This window comes from Lampris incognitus, chromosome 9 (assembly GCF_029633865.1).
Source record: "Lampris incognitus isolate fLamInc1 chromosome 9, fLamInc1.hap2, whole genome shotgun sequence".
NCBI lineage: Eukaryota > Metazoa > Chordata > Actinopteri > Lampriformes > Lampridae > Lampris > Lampris incognitus.
This window is the reverse complement of record NC_079219.1, coordinates 59,223,108-59,243,162: the sequence shown is the minus strand read 5'-3', so window position 1 is coordinate 59,243,162 and position 20,055 is coordinate 59,223,108. Positions and strand designations below refer to the sequence as shown.

Below are 20,055 nucleotides of genomic sequence, written 5' to 3'. Positions count from 1 at the left end.
CGTTCCTGCTAGCTGACGGACGGGACGGGACTCGGGTAGACGACATCCTCCTCCTTGGACACCGGAGACGAGTTGGCCCCCATCACCTGCTTCTGTTCTCGGGTCACTTGAGTATCAGACGACATATTTCTTTGATATCGAGCGCTATGCTGTTTTTTGGAGTACCCGAGTGTTTGTTTTGTTTCAGCCGTTTGCTGGGAGTGTTTTGCATGGGTGGCGGCGTATCGAGGTTAAACACATTCCTTTCTAGGAGCTTTAACTGTCCATTGGGTCACAGCAGTAAAAATGTCACTTTGCATCAAGACTGAAAGAAAACAATATTGAACAAGAATTTGATTTTTTGGTAACACTTTAGTATGGGGAACATAAAAAAACTTAATTACTAGTGAATTAGTAATGATCAAGATGTCACCTTAGTATGGGGAACATATTCTAAGTAACAAAAACTTAATTTAGAGTTATGTAACACTATGAACACTTGTAGTTTTGTGTGTTGCGTTATGTAAGAACAGAGCATATTCATTAAGTGTTAGTAAGGGAGAATAACTCTTCTTGTGGTACTACCACCTTATAAAGGCCACACTAAGCAAAGCATATTGAGATGGTACTACTAATAAGCAGTACTTCTGAGGTTATAGAGGGAAAACTCATAGTTAATGGCTTACTGGTTGTATAATAAGGCCATGCAGAATAAGGCATTAATGAGTACGTAATAATGGCCAATTAAGAGCCAACATGTTGCTAATTTGCATGCTAATAAGCACCTAATTAATGGTGACTACATTCCCCATACTAAAGTGTTACCGATTTTTTTATTTTCTTCATAGCTAAACTATATATATTGTCATTCATTCATTTACAAGTCATAAGTTACCAATTACAGCAGAAGATCATTTATTTTATTTCTTTTGTGCCTTTACTTAAAAGAAAGGGGTGAGGGAGGATGCTGTAGCGAATTCGGGGGGCAACCATAGGAGCTGCCGCGGCCGGGACGCGAACCCGTACCGCCCGCACCGCAGGAGACATCGCTAACCGCTCGACTAAAGGATAAGAACCGCGAGCCAGCGGGCAGCGTGTCTTCTTATCCATGCACGTTACACTATTACGTTTAAACCATATACCGGATATGTTTTGACATTTCTTCAGCTTATTAAACACGGACATACAGTCAAAAATAAAAAAAATCTCTTCAATTTTAGGGGTGCCGGGGTTCAATTTAGGGGTGCGGCAGCACCCCCCCCCCAAAAGTGGGCTAGCAACGCCTATGGACGGACCCACCTCCGTTCGAAGGGGACCGACACACGCCGGGTCACGTGCTTGAATATGGAAACGGTTACAAAGCGAGCGGACTTCTATTTATGCGGCTGCCAGTCGTGCGCATGCGCAACGGAGATTCGCCGTACGCAAACGGCGTAGAGCGGGCGGCCCGGACAGCGGACGCGGACTGCGGGCGGCGTAACGCCGGGTCCGGCATGGCGTCCTGCGCGCAAACTCCCCGAGTCTTGCGGTGCGGCGCGGGCGCCTGAACTAATCCTCCCGCGCTCGTCACCGTCTCTGCACGGGGCCCCCGAGGAAGGTAGGCGAGTCTTCCTCCTTACGTCAGGGAGTCTTCCTCCTTACGTCAGGGTCGGCGATACCGCCGCAGCACAGCGCGAGGGATTTGGAAGGGGGGGGAGGCTCGTTCAGTTTGCGTCGTACGTTCGATGGCCGTTATTAAGCGCGCGGATGGCTCGCGGAGGCGAATAGATGCGTCATGTAAATCCCCCCGTGCGCGCTGTGCTGCGACGTGACTGGTGCAAACCGACCCTGTCTTCTTCTTCTCTTCTTCTTCTTCTTCTTCTTCTTCTAGGGAAAAGCTACACACACGTCTGAACCAAACAGCGTTTCCGGTCTGTGCACACTGTCCGCAATGGCTGTGTGCTTTGCGTCAGCTGCCAGAGCGACGCACTTCTGTTTCAGCCTTGTTCTCGTCTGGTGTCACAGGAGCCCCACGTGTGCGCCGTGGCCCTGCCTTTAACTGCGTGGTGCTGCCTGTGCGTGACGGGCAGACATGGTGAAGCTGGAGCTGGATCAGCTGGTGATAAGGCGGATGAGGGAAGACGACGTAGAGCTCGTGAAAGCCCTCGTCAAGGTCCGCACACACGCAGCTGCTGTGACGTGCGGGGCTGCGGCTCGGGCGCCACACAGTTTCACTACAACCATTAAACAAAGTGTGTCTCGTCCTGCTTCCAGCATCTCTCTGATATCGGTGTTGTCTCTCTCTCTTTCCAGGAGGGCTGTGAGGGAACGGAAAACCGTCTCATCCTTCACATCCTCACCCGTCCTCTCTGCCTCTTCATCCTGGCCATCCTGTCCTCCGTCCTCCGCTGCCTCGTTCACTCCTTCATCCTGGCTCTCGCTATTCCTGTCTTCCTTCTGATTGTTTTTCTCAAGATCACCATGCCCCGGGCCACAGGGGTCCTAGGTACCAGCCGCCCTTACTGGGACTATGTGGGCAGCAGCTATAGAGGGGCGGAGGAGGAGACTCTGCCGAATGTCTTCACTAGGATCAGTGGCAAAACACAAGTAACAAAGAAGGTAGCGTTCATCTTCCAAGTTTATTTCTTTTCATTGTTAGCCAAGTTTGCACATGCAAGGGCCTGGCTGCCCGGATCGTGGAGGGTGGGCACATGGCAGCAAGATGCTCATGTGGGAGTTCATTAGCTTTCGTATTTTGGGCAACAAATCTTGGTGAGTTTTCGTGATGTTGTCAACGATTGTTTCTCTTATTCAGCCAAGGCGCAGAATGAGACCCAAGGACAAAGAGAAGGAGACGTCGACAGAGAGGATCGACCCGGAAAGGGAGGAGGCGGCGGGGCAGGTGTGGGTGGCCGACTGCGACGGAGAGATCGTGGGCTGCGTGTGCAGGGAGAGCGAGAAACGAGCGGGCATCCGGAGGATCTGCAGGGTGGTGGTAGGCTGCTGGTACCGCAGGGAGGGCCTGGGCAGGCTCCTGGTCCAGAGTCTGGAGCAGCGGGAGGGGGAGACTGCGGCACGCAGAGTCTACGCCCATGTCCCCTACCCCTCCAAGGTGGGGGAAGCCTTCTTCAGGAAGCTTGGCTACCAGCAGCTGGGCGAGGGGGCCGATGGAGAGGATGAGGAGAAGAAGCTAGAGACTCCAGAGAGAGGCTTTCTTGGCTTCGCCCTCACAAAAGTGTTTTACAAAGACCTGTAGTGGGGTGTGGACGCACTCGTGAAGGGTGAAATTGAGAAATGAAGACGATCCAGGCGATACTAAAGGGACAGGAGAGACGAGAAGAGTAAATTGGGCTAAGATAAAGGGGTGACCGCAAGAACAGGATGGGCTACTTGTTTAATTTAATAATTTATTTGTCTTTCGTCGTGTTATTTTTGTCAGTATTTATTCAGTGTGGTTTGCTTTTTAAATTATTATCACTTAGTTGAAGTTTATTTTTATGCCTTTTATTTAAAGTGGACAAGACATTTTCCCACTTGAAAAAAAAAACTAGGTTTTGGATAAGTTGAGTTTTACTAGTTGCATTGCTGAATAATGAATTGCATTATTTCATCAAGACGCACTCAACCATCCTGGTCTTTGAAGGTTGTTGTTTGGAACTGAATGTTGAAGTCAAAAGTATTTTGTTAAAACGTATTTCTAAAGCTTCAGTATTTGTGGTTTGTTTTTTTGAAACAGATATTTAAACGCAGGAAATGCACTAAGCGTGTGTGTGTGTGTGTGTGTGTGTGTGTGTGTGTGTTCGACAATGCTCACCCAGATATGTTGGAGGATGTACGCTGACTGTGTAGGAAGTACATGTGGTTTACGTGACGGTGCAGATTTGCAGAATTTGTCCGCTTTCATCTCTTCTGTCTCTTTTCTGTGCCGCTCACCCGCACTTGTGGCGTTCACGTCCACCTGAGTCTGCAAAATACCTGCGCCCTCTTCAGTTGTTTAAGTATTCTTTCATCTCCTATGTTGGCTTTCCTGTTCGGGTTTGCCCTGTTTTAGTTGATATGGGCAGCTCCACCTGTGAATGCGTCACGGTCGTAGTTTAAAGGTGCTATGTGTCACATTTTTGCTTCGCTGAAGCACAACACGACGAGCAAATATCGGCGGGTGTTGCCGAATCGTGCTAGTTTAAACAAGATGATGGCTGACGCTACCCCCCCCCCTCCCCAGATTTCTGCATTCATAAATACAGAAGCCATGCCACCTAAGTTGTTTCTGTTATTTCCTGATGCCCCCTCCCCCCAAAAGACTTGGCTCACCTTCACAGTCCACTGCAGATCACGCAGCACATCATGCAAACTGGTGCCTGCTGAGGGCCTGCAGAAATCACATGTGGGCAGATGTGCTGTGTGTCTGCCAACTGTCTGTTTGGTTCTAGATTCTTTATTTGTTATGTCTCATACAAGTACAAGAGAGTACCCTTCTTGTGTTTCGGCTCCTCAACACTGCAGCAACAATAGTAATAAAATAACAACAAAACAACATAAAAAGCAGTAATAATAATAATTGTGGTGTATGGAAGGTGCTGTGTGTGGGTAAACTAATGATCCGCTGAAGACCACAGGTCAGTACCATCAGTCCGGCACCAGGCTTTTTAAGTGTTTTTAATGTTCTTTGTTCAGAAGCCTGGTTGCTTGGTGGAGAAAGCTGTTCTGGAGCCTACTGGTCCGGGCTTTGAGGCCGCGGTACCGCTTGCCTGACAGTAGCAGCTGGAACAGTCCATACTTGGGGTTGGCTGGGGTCTTTGATAATCCTGCGGGCTTTGCTGAAACGGCGTCCATTGTATAGGCCCTGGATGGAGGGAAACTCGCATGCAGGGCCGTCCGCACACCCCTCTGCAGTGTGTTGGGGTTGTGGGCAGTCCAGTTCCCGTGCCAAGGCGGCGACGCATCCGGTCAGGACGCTCTCGGCTGTGCCTCTGTAGAAGGCCCGTAGAATCCTGGGCCCCGTGCTGAACTTCTTCAGTCTTCACCACGTGCCTGGTGTGTTCGTCCCAGGCGAGGTCCTCGGCGATGTGGACACCGAGGAACTTGAAGCTCTTGACCCTCTCTACAGCGGTCCTAATGATGGTGATGGGGTCCGGCCTGCCCCCTCTCTCCCTGTAGTCCACAATCGGCTCCTCGGTTTTGTCGACGTTGAGAGCGAGGTTGTTTCTCCTCTCCTGTACGCCGTCTCCTCATCGTCGGTGATCAGGCCCATCACCAAGCCGGAGCTACTGTGTGTGCTACTCGAGGTTGCTCGTCTTCGCTTTCTTTGCTTGATATTCCATCGCTGAATGGCAGAGGCCAGGATTCCAGCAGAAGGACGCACAGCGCCTTTCAACAGGTTTCTGCAGCCAGTCAGGAAATACTGATGAGTGACTTGATCAGCAACTTCAGAGTAAAACAACTATAAGTTACTTAAACTTAAGAGACATTTTATTGGTGGCGTACCAGGCTGCCGCCAGGGTGTTAATTGCATGTAACTGCACGGTTGGTCGGATCTGTGTGTCGTTGTGGTTTGCAGGTGAGCTACTGTATGTGTGCAGCGTACCGTCTTCTGCGAGTCTAGCCAAATATGGTTAGCGGTTCTCGCAGGCCTCGCTTTCGCACCGCTCATGCAGTGCTGCTAATTTTAGTACGCTAACCTCAAGACGTGTCAGTCTCGCATTCACCTGCCACGGTCACACGTAGGATGTTTGTGCAGGGTTGGTGTGTGTGGTGCAGAGATGGGCCTCGCCACCTGCAAACACAAAGAAAACCAATGGAGAATTTGTTTTATCACGTTGAGACACACAAGGCGGCCGACTGATAGATTAGGCAATTTTTTTTAATTAAACATTAAAAAATGCTGAAAGTAGTAGATAAATCTGAGAAACAAGGGGTCTCTCCAAATCAACACCCCGTGTGGTTAGACCCTAACCGGCTGCACTGACAGGAAGCCATGACTGCTGGAAAAGCAACGCGTGCTTATCTAAAGATTACTGGCCTCGTATCTCAATGATGTGACGACCACAGAAGAAAACAGCAGTACACACAACCTGCCAAGCTAGAAGTAAAGTCTTAATAGTGATAACGTTAAAGTAGTAAAGTAAAATTTAAAAAGTAACGAAGTACAAAAGTAAAAGTAACAAAATAATTGTAATAAAGTTGATAACAAGTAAATAAGATAAAGTGTTGTGTCGCTGTAAAGCCCCCTGATGCAAGTTTGCTATTTGTGACATTGGGCTACACAAATGAAGCTGACCTGACGTAACAGGCGAGGGGCTGTTTGAGGGCTTTGCCATCTCCCGTTAAACAAAGTGGCAGAAACCAACCCTTTGCATAACCACCTGTTCCCTCATGGTTACTGTTGCTATGCGATACCCCCCCCCTTTTTCCTCCCTCTCCCTAATTGTACTTGGCCAGTTACACCTCTCTTCTGAGTCTCTGCTCCACCCCCACCCCACCCCTCTGCCGATCCGGGGAGGGCTGCAGACCACCACATGCCTCCTCCCATACATGTGGAGTCACCAGCCGCTTCTTTTCACCCGACAGTGAGGGGTTTCACCAGGGGGGCGAGGATCACGCTACCCCCCCCCCCCCCCACTGGCCGGTCAGCCCCCTTCAGCCGCGCGGTTAGCGATGTCGCCCCGTGGTGCAGTACGACCCTGGATCGAATCCCGCAGCGAGTGGAAATGTGCTCCGTTTCAATATAATGTGGGGGCCCTGTGGTGGCCTGGCGGTCTGTCCAGGGTGTCTCCCCGCCTGTCCAGGGTGTCTCCCCGCCTTCCGCCCAGTGCCTGCTGGGATAGGCTGCAGCATCCCCGCCACCCTGAGAGCAGGATAAGCGGTTTGGATGATGGATGGATGGACGGACAATATTGTAACGTGCATGGATAAGAAGACACGCTGGTTGGCGGGTCTGACCCTCTAGTCTAGCGGTCAGCGATGCCTCCTGCGGTGCGGGAGACACGGGTTCGCGTCCCGGCCGCGGCAGTTCCTGTGGTTGCGTTGTCCCCCGAATTCGCTACAATATAACGTTATAGGCTATGTGCGCGGTAATCCCATTGAACTCGGTGTGGTCGGTCTGTGCTGCACCTTCCCTCACCAACCCCCCCGTCACGCCCGCAGCAGGGTGGGGGGCCGCTGAAGCTGAACTTGGGTAATGCAGCGCACGCGAGGTCACCGGTCGGTCATCGCCCCCCTCACCCGCTCGATGTGCGTGTTGCAACCAGCCAGCCAGCAGACGTTGCTTGAGCGCTTCGTCGGAGGAGGCGGGGGAAATAGAAGATCTGACGGGGATGACAAGGCAGACAGCAGAGGCTGCAGAGAAAGGAAAGCTTCCTTCAAAAGGAAATACGATGAGCCGTCCCTAAAATATGGCTTCACTAGAAGAGCCCCCGCTACAATGTAGCGGTTTGGCGACCCGCCCGTCTACATCTCCCTCCTCTTCATCCTGCCAGCTAACCGCCTTCCCCCTGCCCCTAAACCCCCCCACTCCCCCACTCCAACTCCCCCCCCAAATGCTCAGAATCACCTGAAATGCCGAGAAAAGTGGGTTTTAGCCATTTTTAGAATAATGCATAATTATTATAATTATATTTGAATTTTCTGCTATTTTTCTGGTCCTCTCTGGAACAATACCTACCACCTCCCCCAAAAAAAGAGGATCATAAGTGCATTTTTGCAAAAATGCATATTTTGCATAATGCCAAAACATTTCTAAGTCCGACATTTTTTTTATATAGGTGAAAAAAATCAAAGATGCTCAGAATCATCTGAAATGCCGAGAAAAGTGGTTTTTAGCCATTTTTTTAAAAAAGAAAAATGCATATTTTGCATATTTATGCATAATTATGCATAATTTCAATTAATGTTCTGCTATTTTTCATAGGTGCCCCTGATCATCCCCAATAACCCCCAAAAAGAATCAAGGCCCCAAGTGCTTTAGTTTGGCCGTTTATAGACTCTCACACAGTCACACACCACACACCAGACACACCTGGGGAAAATACAGGGAGTAGATTGCGACTGATGACTCGCATGTCATGACCTGCACCGGATCTACCACATGGGCAACCTGGGCATGTGCCCAGGGGCCCCTAAAAGGGCCCTTCGTGATGGGAGAAAAAATGTATGCTGTTTTTTGTTTGTTTGTTTGTGTCGGGCTCCACAGATATATGACACAAAGCTTGACCCATTCTCTTGATAATTAGCCAGTCAGAATGAAATAAAAGTTGTTTCCAAGAAAATTAAATAAGTCTCATGGTTGATTATTATATTGGTGAGATGGCTGGGCAAGTGGTGACTGGTGAGCAAGCGGTAATACACTATAGCCGTGCTTCTCAACCTTTCAGATATATGTAACAAAACAGAATATGTATTCAGTAACTTTCAGATATATGTAACAAAACAGGATATGTATTCAGTAACTTTCAGATATATGTAACAACACAGAATATGTATTCAGTAACTTTCAGATATACGTAACAACAGAATTTTTATGCAGTAACTTTTAACAATGCAAACGGGAGCGAGATCTCTTATTAAAATACAATAAATTACACTTGTGAAACAGATGTAATTAGAGAAAAAAGTCCTGTTACCCTTTATAGTTTAGGTAGATAAAGGTCTCAGTCACATTTGAGTAAAATAATCCTATTTCTATAAATGTCATAGGATCTTTTTTTTAAAGATATTTTATTTTCACGGAACCCTTGCAATTACACCACGGACCACTAGGGGTCCGCGGACCCCCGGTTGAGAAACACTGCCCTATAGCATAGACTGGCTAACGGTCGAGGTGGGCGGGCACAGAGAGCAGGTGGCTTACATTGCACAGGTTCCAGATCAGTTTTTCTTAAGTCAAGCCGAGGTTAAAAACAGTGGAATTAATGGTCACCTGACCCACTATCAGTTTGGTTGTATCAGTGGGAAGTGTGCAGGGAAACTGCCAAGCAGCAGGGAACGGACGGCGTTAACCGGAAGCCCAGCGGGGCTGCCAGTTAGCAGGGGAGTAAGTTTCACTTGAACATTGGGGGGGGGGACACATTTAGCGGGGGGGTCAGGGGCTCCTCCCCCTGGAAATTTTGAGCATCACACGTTTAATTTCCTGCATTCCGGTGAATTTGTATGCACCAATTTGCTCTTTTTCTACATCAATTTGTTGTGGAAATGTCTTATTTATGTAAAAGAAAAACAACTTTCAGCAACGAAAAAGTTATCCCGGAAGTCTTTAGCTCCAGCAGCGACACACAGCCTCCGCTAGCTAGCAACGAAAAAGTTAGCCCGGAAGTCTTTAGCTCCAGCAGCGACATACAGCCTCAGCTAGCTAGCAACAAAGACGTTAGCCCGGAAGTCTTTAGCTCCAGCAGCGACACACAGCCTCCGCTAGCTAGCAACGAAAACGTTAGCCCGGGAGTCTTTAGCTCCAGCAGCGACACAGCCTCCGCTAGCTAGCAACGAAAACGTTAGCCCGGAAGTCTTTAGCTCCAGCAGTGACACACAGCCTCCGCTAGGGGTGCAACAAGATAGGGAAAACGACGAACAAACGGGAGAAGAAACTGATCAAAGACGGGGATGAACAAACGGTGGAAAGTAACGTCACTTCGAGCTCATTTGCAGTGGCAGGATTTTGAGGAGTTGGTCACAGAGTTTGCAAAGAGAAAGTCAAGAAAGAAGAACTTCTAAAGGTAAGAACCATTGATTGTTGTTTGTGCATTGAGCAGTATCATCTGTTGTGATTGTGTGTTGCTGTATATTTTGTGGATGAGTTTATCTGATATACTGTTTGCATAACGTGTATTACATCACTGTGGTGTGATGCTGCTATATTGTATTGCAGTCAGTTTGTCAAGTTCATTATATGTTGGTTTTTGCAGTTGTGTGAAGTTGCCTAACTCACTTACTGAGCCTTATTTTGAAACCTGATTTAATCCATTGTTTCCTTGTCTTGTGATTTGTGAGTGACATGGCAGTACTTGGTCTATTGAACTGTAGGCATACCTGCTCAGCTGGACTGGTCATTCAGCCTTTTACCAATAGGTGTGTGATTATGGTCTGGTGAACTTGACATGCCAGCTTGACTGGAAGCTCAAAATAATTAAGGTGGGATTTAAAGTGATACTGACATCAAAATCTGAAAATGCCTATTGATGGGCGATGTTCCGGGTTGGAATGTGACCACTGCGGCCCCTCGAGAGAGATCTGTGATTGGCTGTATGGTGTCCAATGACAAATTGTGCCGGTGGATAGGGAGACACCAGCCAATTTGCATATAGGGTGTGTCCGTAGCGGGATGCTATAAAACCGTTATAAGCCGTTCTTTCACCCCTCCTGCCAGCTACTTGGCTGGAGCTATTTTGCTGAGACTTTATTATTGCTCTCTATCTCTGTCTATCTATCTGTCGTATCTATTTATCTAAATATCTATCTATCTAACAGTTATTTGTATCATCGAACATACTATTCGATAGGTTGTATTGCACTGCCGTGGCGTAGGCCTACCACCACTTTTTCTACGGCAAGTGACGAGCGGTACCGAGCCCCAGCCACGCCAACACCCAGGAAGACAGTAGCCAATAGCTTTGAATTCCTAAAACCACGCCTATTTTCCATCATGATTCAAACTCCCAATGTTACAACATGTGTTCAGAAAGGGCATGTCACTCTCTGTAATGGCTGGGGCGTGGGGTGGGCGTGGGGTGGGCGTGTGTGTGTTGGGAGGGGGGGTATGAGCTTCAGTGCCCAGGGGCCCCTGGGGGTACTAATCCAGCCTTGGTCTTGACCGTCTAGCTGCAGGGAAACAAGCCCCAGGCTCCCACTGATTCAGTGATTTTGCTGAGTTGCAGCGTTTTTAATATGTGCATGCGAGGAAAATACGTGCTGTTGTGTGTCTAATATCCAAACGTCACTCAAATGTTACGATGCTACTGACTTACAAACCCAACCTATGTTCCAGATAACCCCCCGCTGGCCGGTCTGCAATAATATTGTCAATATTAAACTGGTCCGCTGTGCAAAAAAGGTTGGGAACCCCTGATCTTGAGTAACCGGGTCATGATTTCTGGAAAGAGACGTTGCTGTTGGGTTTTTCAAATGTCTTTTTTGGCACTTTGAGCAACACAAGCCGAGAGCCATCCAGTTAGATTGTATTGGAGAGAAGGCAGACATCTCTACAGCCCAAATCTCCAAAACTCAGCAAGTCACCAAAATGATCTGGATGGAAGAGGAAAAAAATGCAGTTTTGATTTTGGAGTGAACGGTCCCTTTAAAGGTAATTATAGTTTTTTGAACCCCCCCCCCCACACACACACACACAATTTTAGCAAATTAACTACTGTTAATAGTTATGAATAGAAACTGTGTACAGCCACTACAGAGTAGAGAAAATAACAATGGGCATAGTATAAGTTCATTTGGAATATGATATAGATTAGTTTGTGTAGTCCTAGAGGCCTTGGACTGCTGGGATAGGCTCCAGCATCCCCGCGACCCTGAGAGCAGCGGTTTGGATAATGGATGGATAGTCCTAGAGGTGGAGAATCCAGGTCCAGAGCATAAAAGTCCCAGTCAAGTCAAGTTTATTTGTATAGCCCAAAATCACAAAATAGTCCCAATGGGCTTGACAGTGACACCTGCTATCCTTAGACCCTCGACTCGGATGAGGAAAAAAATCCACTAGAAAAGTCCTAACCATGTATTTACTCCACCCATGTACTGAACCAGTTGCTTCTAATCAACATCACTCTTCAGCTAGGTTGCCGATTGAGATCAGCCGATTTATAGTACATGGCTGGAGGAAATACGTGGATTCCCTCTGACTTGGTTTTGACTTGACCTGGTTTTGCAACTTTAGTCCCAGAGGGCTGTATAATCAAAATGACATTCTGCGTCACCCACCTATTTGTAGCGCCTCGTGCCTGGTTGTTTTGGTTTTGATTGCTAAGAATTGGTCCCAGACGCCCTGCAGGGCGGGCAGGTTTGAAGCTGACGATTATTTTCAGCGGAGGGAGGACGCTTCATACGCTGGCCCGGCCCTGTGAGGAGGCTGACCCGACTCGGGCAAATTATGGAGGAGGAGAGGACCGACTGAACGGCTGCTGTGCAGACAGTCTTGGAGCATCTCCCATGATCTGCTCGAGCCTTTTTGGTGACAATGCCAGCGTTTTTCTTCTGCTTCCTCTGATTATCAGTTGATGTTTGACTGGAGAAAAGCAAAATATACAGATCTCCAAATGACATTAAATTGTCAGTATGTGTGTGTGTGTGGGCGGTCATTCCTAGCTTATTAACATAATTTTTCCTCCCGACACTTCCTGGTCCTCATCAGCCTCTTTCTACATGACTGGAAAAGAGAAGACACCTGCTAGCTGGGCCTCTAACCGACCAATCTGTAACTATTATTGTTGCCAGGAAACAGATGTGAGTTCATGCCACTGGAAAGACAGCCTGTTTGTGACTGTGGTAATGTGCGTCTGCACGGTATGGCTGCGTGCGTGCGTGCATGTGTGCGTGCATGTGTGTGTGTGTGTGTGTGTGTGTGTAGGGTGTGGGCGGGTGGGTTTCGGAAAGTATGACTTGGCATTTCCTGCAGCCGGTTTCTGTCCCTGACTACGGGTTAAATGCACAGCCATGCCTTCATATACTGTACTGTACCCCGCCACATACACACCGTGCACAAGGATTCTCAGTGTACGCCAACGTTCATGCGTGACCGAGCGATGACCTTGGTCAACATGTGGTCAAAGCCAGAGGGAGCTGGGTGGGAAGTGGTGGGATAGAGTTTGGTATCTGATGCGGGCCAGGACGGTGAAGTTCTGCTGGAGAAGGATGAAAAGAAACATGCACGCCCGTTCAAATCAACAAGCCCTCCAACCCATACGACCACATAGGTCGTTTGTCCTCTACTATGACCCACAGAAGCGCTTCCTACATTAGCGCCCCCTCCTGGCAGCAGGAGGTATGCCACAGGTAGTTTTCGCCTCTGTGCATTGTGGGTTTTTAAAACAATGTGAGAACAATAGAACATGTAGTCAGTGTGTTTTTGTGTAGTTTCTCCGTCTAGTACAGTAAGTAAGATTGCTGTTGGCAGCATGTTTACTATGAATAAGGTTATAAGAGCTAACTTAACGTTAGCCAAACGTTAGCAAGTCAGCTAGCGTGGACATTATAACCGCTGTGTGACGTTCAACTTTGCTCTAATTAACATTCCTTCTCACGACAGCTTGTGGCAGGAGGTGCTTATTGTTACAGGGGAAGTGACGTAGTATAGCTACGCAGGACCGCCAGGAAGTAGCTTAAAACCTCACTTTTTGTGAACCGGTTACTCAGACCACTTGCCAAGGTGGTCTGGGATGCATTTGACCACATGTCTTTTGCCGTGTGAACGCTAATGCGTCCCGATGCGTCCCCGACTAGGACGTAACAGGAAATACGTCATCTATGCAGGATGTGGTGGTTGTTTTGGTAACCGTGCGCCAACTTTTGAAAAATGGAGAGAGAGAGAGAGAGAGAGAGTGTAGGTGGTTGGAGGTGCACAAGTGAAACGAGGCGCCTCACCTCCACCTGGGCAGAAGACTCGGTCCTGTCAGTCTCACCAGCTGGAACAGTCTGCACACACGTGTATTGGTGCTTGAAACATCTTCAAACTTCAGCTTTTGTTTTCACAGCTAGTCGGAAAATCCGGCGCTTGACTGAGGCCCTTTGACCTTGTAGCGGGAGTGACGTAGGCAGTAACGAAACCTTCGGAGTAACGAAGTCTGATCACAAGTGGTCTGCAGGACGCATTGAGACGCATGATCGACATGTCCACTTGTGATCTGATCGGCCAAAATGCGTTTTTAAAACCGAGTGTAAACGGGGCCTATAGGTCGTAATAAGCTGCTTGTACAAACCACCTATGGGGTCGTTTTTTGGTGGAGGACCGTCTCTTTCAGACGCGTGGGGACCTTGGTGCAGTGTCAGAATCATGCGCTACGGTGATGTGACGCCGGGCACAGCTGACATCCAGTCAGCCTCTCATGCAGACCCACACATAAACACAACAGTCAGCCTCTCATGCAGACCCACACATAAACACAACAGTCAGCCTCTCATGCAGACCCACACATAAACACAAACCAACATAAAACTCGGGGCACCACACCATCATAGGATAAATTACATAAATGTGTTCCAGATGATGTAGAACATGGAGTCTGTGTTAATGACCTACTCACACAGATGACTGAGAAAGGCGCACACACACACATACACACACACACACACACACACACACACACACGCATACGCACATAGATGAGCTCCAAAAACAGCTACCCTGGGAAACGGTGAATTCCCCAAACCACAGAGTGCATGAGAGGGTGAGGGGAGTCATGGGAAAGCAGGATGGCTGCATGCAGCGCCACAGGGCGAGTGGACGAAGCCAGAGCTAAAACAGACAGAGCAGAAAAAGAGAAAAGAATGAGAGAGAGACAGAGAGACAGAGACAGAGAGAGACAGAGAGACAGAGAGAGACAGAGAGAGACAGAGAGAGAGACACAGAGAGAGAGAGAGAGACAGAGAGAAAGTGAAAAAATACACATCCTGATTTGGCGAGGGTGGATGACATCATGTGACGGTTCAAAGGCCGGCGGTGGGTGAGAGCTATCCACACACTGCGGTTGGTCAGCTGGTCAGCCGCACTGCCGGGGACGCCTGTGAAGGAGGTCCATCAAAGTCTCTGGTTCCCAGATTAACACAGTTCGGGAAAACCCAAATTGGAGGCTTGGGAAGGTGTCAGCGCCTCTGAAGTATGGGGGACGCCCATGGCTCCCCTAAATCTGGGGCCGTAAGGGGGGAGGGAGGGCTGGATGGAAAGGTTGAGGAGAAGGAGGAGGAGGAGGAGCAGCAGAGGGGATAAGGGGGGTTTACCCAGCTTGGATCAAGGCGAGAAGGTATCTGGAAGTTTTTATTTAATGATCTGGGAAAAGCTAAGTGACTGGGTGAGCCTTCTGGTCTCGGAAAGTTCCGGCCAGGGTTTATTGACGTATGTGAGCAACACCAAAGGTTACAAATCACGTCAAGCGCTCCTGGATTCATGTGTGGTCGTTCTGATTGTTTTGTAAAATGCTGCATTGTGTAATTTCTTCCCATTAAAAGCCGTTTTATGGCCTTCTGCTACACCCTGTAATGGGTCCTTTTTGATCATCATGCGCAGTAAAGTTTTTTCCAGCCAGGCGTGAGCCAGGCGTGAGCCCTGCCTGAGCCCTGCCTGAGCCCTGCCTGAGCCCGGCCTGAGCCCGGCCTGAGCCCGGCCTGAGCCCTGCCTGAGCCAGGCGTGAGCCCTGCTTGAGCCCTGCCTGAGCCCGGCCTGAGCCCTGCCTGAGCCCTGCCTGAGCCCTGCCTGAGCCCAGCTTGAGCCCTGCCTGAGCCCGGCCTGAGCCCGGCCTGGGCCCTGCCTGAGCCCTGCCTGAGCCAGGCCTGGGCCCTGCCTGAGCCCTGCCTGAGCCCGGCCTGAGCCCGGCCTGAGCCCTGCCTGAGCCCGGCCTGAGCCCGGCCTGAGCCCTGCCTGAGCCCTGCCTGAGCCCAGCTTGAGCCCGGCCTGAGCCCGGCCTGAGCCAGGCCTGGGCCCTGCCTGAGCCCTGCCTGAGCCAGGCCTGGGCCCTGCCTGAGCCCTGCCTGAGCCCAGCTTGAGCCCGGCCTGAGCCCGGCCTGAGCCAGGCCTGGGCCCTGCCTGAGCCCTGCCTGAGCCAGGCCTGGGCCCTGCCTGAGCCCTGCCTGGCCAGGCCTGGGCCCTGCCTGAGCCCGGCCTGAGCCCGGCCTGAGCCCGGCCTGAGCCCGGCCTGAGCCCGGCCTGAGCCCTGCCTGAGCCCTGCCTGAGCCCTGCTTGAGCCCTGCCTGAGCCCGGCCTGAGCCCTGCCTGAGCCCTGCCTGAGCCCTGCCTGAGCCCTGCCTGAGCCCTGCTTGAGCCCTGCCTGAGCCCGGCCTGAGCCCTGCGTGAGCCCTGCCTGAGCCCTGCTTGAGCCCTGCCTGAGCCCGGCCTGAGCCCTGCTTGAGCCCGGCCTGAGCCCTGCTTGAGCCCGGCCTGAGCCCTGCCTGAGCCCGGCCTGAGCCCTGCTTGAGCCCTGCCTGAGCCCGGCCTGAGCCCTGCTTGAGCCCGGCCTGAGCCCTGCCTGAGCCCTGCTTGAGCCCGGCCTGAGCCCTGCCTGAGCCCGGCCTGAGCCCGGCCTGAGCCCTGCCTGAGCCCTGCCTGAGCCCGGCCTGAGCCCGGCCTGAGCCCTGCTTGAGCCCGGCCTGAGCCCGGCCTGAGCCCTGCTTGAGCCCTGCTTGAGCCCGGCCTGAGCCCGGCCTGAGCCCGGCCTGAGCCCGGCCTGAGCCCTGCTTGAGCCCGGCCTGAGCCCTGCCTGAGCCCTGCCTGAGCCCGGCCTGAGCCCTGCCTGAGCCCTGCCTGAGCCCGGCCTGAGCCCTGCCTGAGCCCTGCCTGAGTCCTGCTTGAGCCCGGCCTTAGCCCTGCCTGAGCCCTGCCTGAGTCCTGCTTGAGCCCGGCCTGAGCCCTGCCTGAGCCCTGCTTGAGCCCGGCCTGAGCCCTGCCTGAGCCCGGCCTGAGCCCTGCCTGAGCCCGGCCTGAGCCCTGCCTGAGCCCTGCTTGAGCCCGTCATTACTCCAGCACACAAACACGTCCAATGAGGAGCTCATTTACCACGTCAGTGTTCTTTGTAGTGATGCGATTTGACTTTTCTGCATCAGCCCTCCCCCTGAATGTAGTTTGAAAAACATCTCCATCCAACCAGAGACGCTCTGTCACACACACACACACACACACACACACACACACACACACACACACACACACACACACACACACACACACAGAGGCTGTTTATGTTTAGATGTATAGTATCTGGTCTGTTTCCCCTCCCTTTAACACACACACACACTCACACACACACACACACACATACATACATACTCAAATCCATGTACCTCCATATTAACCACAACTGCCTTATTGCCTGTGAGCATCACCCGTCTCTCTTGAAATGATCAGCAAACTAGACAGGTGAGCGACATCCATACATCTTTCTGTCTCATGCATCATTCTGTCTTTCTTTCTGTCTCATGCATCATTCTGTCTTTCTGTGTCTTTCTGTATGATGCATCATTTTGTGTGTCTTTCTGTCTCATGCATCATTGTGTGCAGCATGCTTTACATGCAGACAGTTTAACGGCATGGTGGTATGATATTTTCACACGTGAAAGGAGTAAAATGTTAGATTTTGATTGCACTAAAAATACACTGCAGTGATCACACCGCCATGCCATTAATATCTGTGAATGCTACTGACCGGTTTCACAAGTAGTACACGTGAATGTAGAACTTTCTCCAAGTTTCAGTAAAAGCAGTGAGTGAAACTGAGAGTGAGAGGAAAGAGTGAATGTATTATCTGTCTGCAGACTGTCCATCACTCACAGTGTAGGTTAACCACAGATTTTACATTCGTCTATTTACATTACGCCTTTTTACTACATGTATTTATTCACTTTTAATTTTTGTGGTTTTTCACTTTGCCTTCTTCTTCGTCACTATTTATGTTTAACTGTGTACGTGCACGTGGTGTTAAATGCATTGCATTTAAAAGCGCAGGCTGTGCTTTATGAATAGTTTGATTGATTTATTGATTGACTCAAATGAATTTGCATCACACTTGAGTGGGGTTCAGCCGTTTCGAATTGACTCATTTGAATTAAAAGACATGTTCCTGCAACAATGGTGTGTTTGAATTGACTCGTTTTGCATTAAAAGACACGTTCCTGCAACATTGGTGTGTTTGAATTGACTCGTTTTGCATTAAAAGACACGTTCCTGCAACAGTGGTACGTTATGAAGGGGCTTTCCTCCTCCTGTTTAGTGTGCTTCTGACCCAGAAGAAGTTCCTCTACCATTATAAGAACGTGCGTTGGGCAAAAGGTCGGCATGAGACATATCTCTGCTTTGTGGTGAAGAGGAGGGTGGGACCGGACTCCATGTCCTTCGATTTTGGACACCTCCGCAATCGAGCTGGCTGCCATGTAGAGGTAAGGGTGCAAGACAAGGATGTAGGGAGAATGGAACATGTTGTGCATTGCACTTGGTGTCATCGAATCTCACATTTCCCCTCTGATCGCTATATGTCCTCTCCTATACAGCTGCTGTTCCTGCGCTACCTGGGGGCCCTGTGTCCTGGACTGTGGGGCTACGGGGACACCGGAGACAGGAGGCTCAGTTACTCGGTCACCTGGTTCTGCTCCTGGTCTCCCTGCGCCAACTGCTCCTTCAGACTGGCCCAGTTCCTCCAAAGGACGCCCAACTTCCGCCTCAGGCTCTTTGTCTCCCGTCTGTACTTCTGTGACATGGAGGACAGCAGTGAGAGGGACGGCCTGAGGTTGCTGAAAAACGCAGGGGTGCAGATCACCGTCATGAGCTACAAAGGTTAGAGAGGAGTGTGTGTGTGTGTGTGTGTGTGTGTGTGTGTGTGCGCACCAGAGAGCAGTTGTGTCTGAATTTGGTGTTATTTCCCCTGAGCAGCAGGGATCATGTCTGTATTTTCTCCTCAGACTACTTCTATTGCTGGCAGACTTTTGTGGCTCACAGAAAGAGCAGTTTCAAGGCCTGGGATGGGCTGCACCAAAACACTGTTCGCTTGGCCCGGTTACTCAACCGCATCCTCCAGGTAAGACCAGTGAATAAATCAACAAATATGAAAGTCCACCCAGCCCAGATAGCATCCGGATGTGGGCCACTTCAGGCAATGATGCGGCACTAATGGCCTTCTGGCCCTGACAAAATGGATGTGACCCTGAAGTGGCCCGTGTGGTAAATGGTGAATATGGTCTAAATATCACAAAATAAATATGGGCAACCTTTGCCAAATATGTGGCACATGCGGCATTGCTATGGCTTGGTTCTCGCCCAGATCTGGCAAACGGGAGCAGACTGCCCAAGTGCCGTCATTCCATGCGGTATGTGGGCCGGATGGAAGTGTCGGGTGTGGGACGGGTCCGGGCCACTGCAATTTTGCTATCTGGGAGTAGCCCTGATTGAAATAGTAGGCCCAATATAGCCAAAACTTTTTTGTTGTTGTTGCAGGAGTGGCCTATATATTGCATTCATATTCATATTACATATGACATATAAACTCTTTCTTTCTTTCTTTTTCAGCCTTGTGAGGCAGAGGATTTGCGGGATGCGTTCAAACTTCTCGGGTTTTGAGCCGCTGGTGCAGCTGAAAGGAGGCGAGGTCACGTTGCTGTTGATCTGTCGCTACAGTGAAACAGAGAAAATACTAAACCGAGACTGAAGATGTGAAGAAGAAAAAAAAGACGAGGCAACACTTGGTGCTGTGGTAGAGATTGTAAGAACCCAAAGCGAATGCAGGATAGGTGCTCATACGCAGAGCGATGGGAAGAACCAGTACTCCCAAAAGACCAGGATGCTCTGCAGGCACGTCACGGAAGTCATGCGGGAGAATTAAAAAGCCTCGCCTTCATTTAATTCAATTCAATTCCACTCTTACTTTATGCAGACACATAGGTAGGTCCATATTAAAAACAACAACAGCAAAAAAATACAACACATTCTTAGACTCAAGTTAATCGACACATACATTTGTACATAAAATTCCTCAGCACAGCATGAAAGGTGGGACCGTTACTCGTGACAAACACATGACCTGCAGCTTTTTCATTTCTGCTTTGCCATAACTGCACCACAAGTGGGCAGTATAGAGTGGAGTACGGTAGGCCCTGAAAAGAGCAGTTTTACCATCATCTGTACACATGTGACATTGGCGTGCCAGCGTTGCATACATACAGTTTGCAACGCTGGTGCTGCACATCATCATCATCATCATCATCATCATCATCATCATCACATGACTCATTCCTGATCATGTGACCCAGATATCTTACTGGGTTCACCACATTTAGTTTGTTCTGCCAAGAAGAAGGAAGGAAAACGTTGCTTCTGATCCCCCTTGGCTGTAACAGTCATGACAGCACTCATGGCTGGGGAAGGAGGGAGGGTGATGTTGGATTTGGGTTAAACAGTGAAGTGTGTGTGGTATA

General features: G+C 49.8%; 2 protein-coding genes across 2 annotated transcripts; both read left to right on the top strand.

Annotated features, from left to right (window-relative positions):
• The first annotated feature begins 1,258 nt into the window (after nt 1–1,258).
• nat14 (N-acetyltransferase 14 (GCN5-related, putative)) lies at nt 1,259–3,660 on the top strand. Its single transcript, XM_056286759.1, has 4 exons — nt 1,259–1,576; nt 1,984–2,131; nt 2,272–2,577; nt 2,774–3,660. The coding sequence occupies exons 2-4, from the start codon at nt 2,051–2,053 to the stop codon at nt 3,212–3,214; spliced, it is 828 nt and encodes a 275-aa protein (XP_056142734.1). The 5' UTR covers nt 1,259–1,576; nt 1,984–2,050; the 3' UTR covers nt 3,215–3,660.
• A 13,331-nt stretch (nt 3,661–16,991) lies between these two features.
• aicda (activation-induced cytidine deaminase) lies at nt 16,992–19,201 on the top strand. Its single transcript, XM_056286585.1, has 5 exons — nt 16,992–17,011; nt 17,862–18,027; nt 18,139–18,421; nt 18,547–18,662; nt 19,151–19,201. Exons 1-5 carry the CDS (start codon nt 16,992–16,994, stop codon nt 19,199–19,201), a joined length of 636 nt encoding a protein of 211 aa, XP_056142560.1.
• Nucleotides 19,202–20,055: the final 854 nt, after the last annotated feature.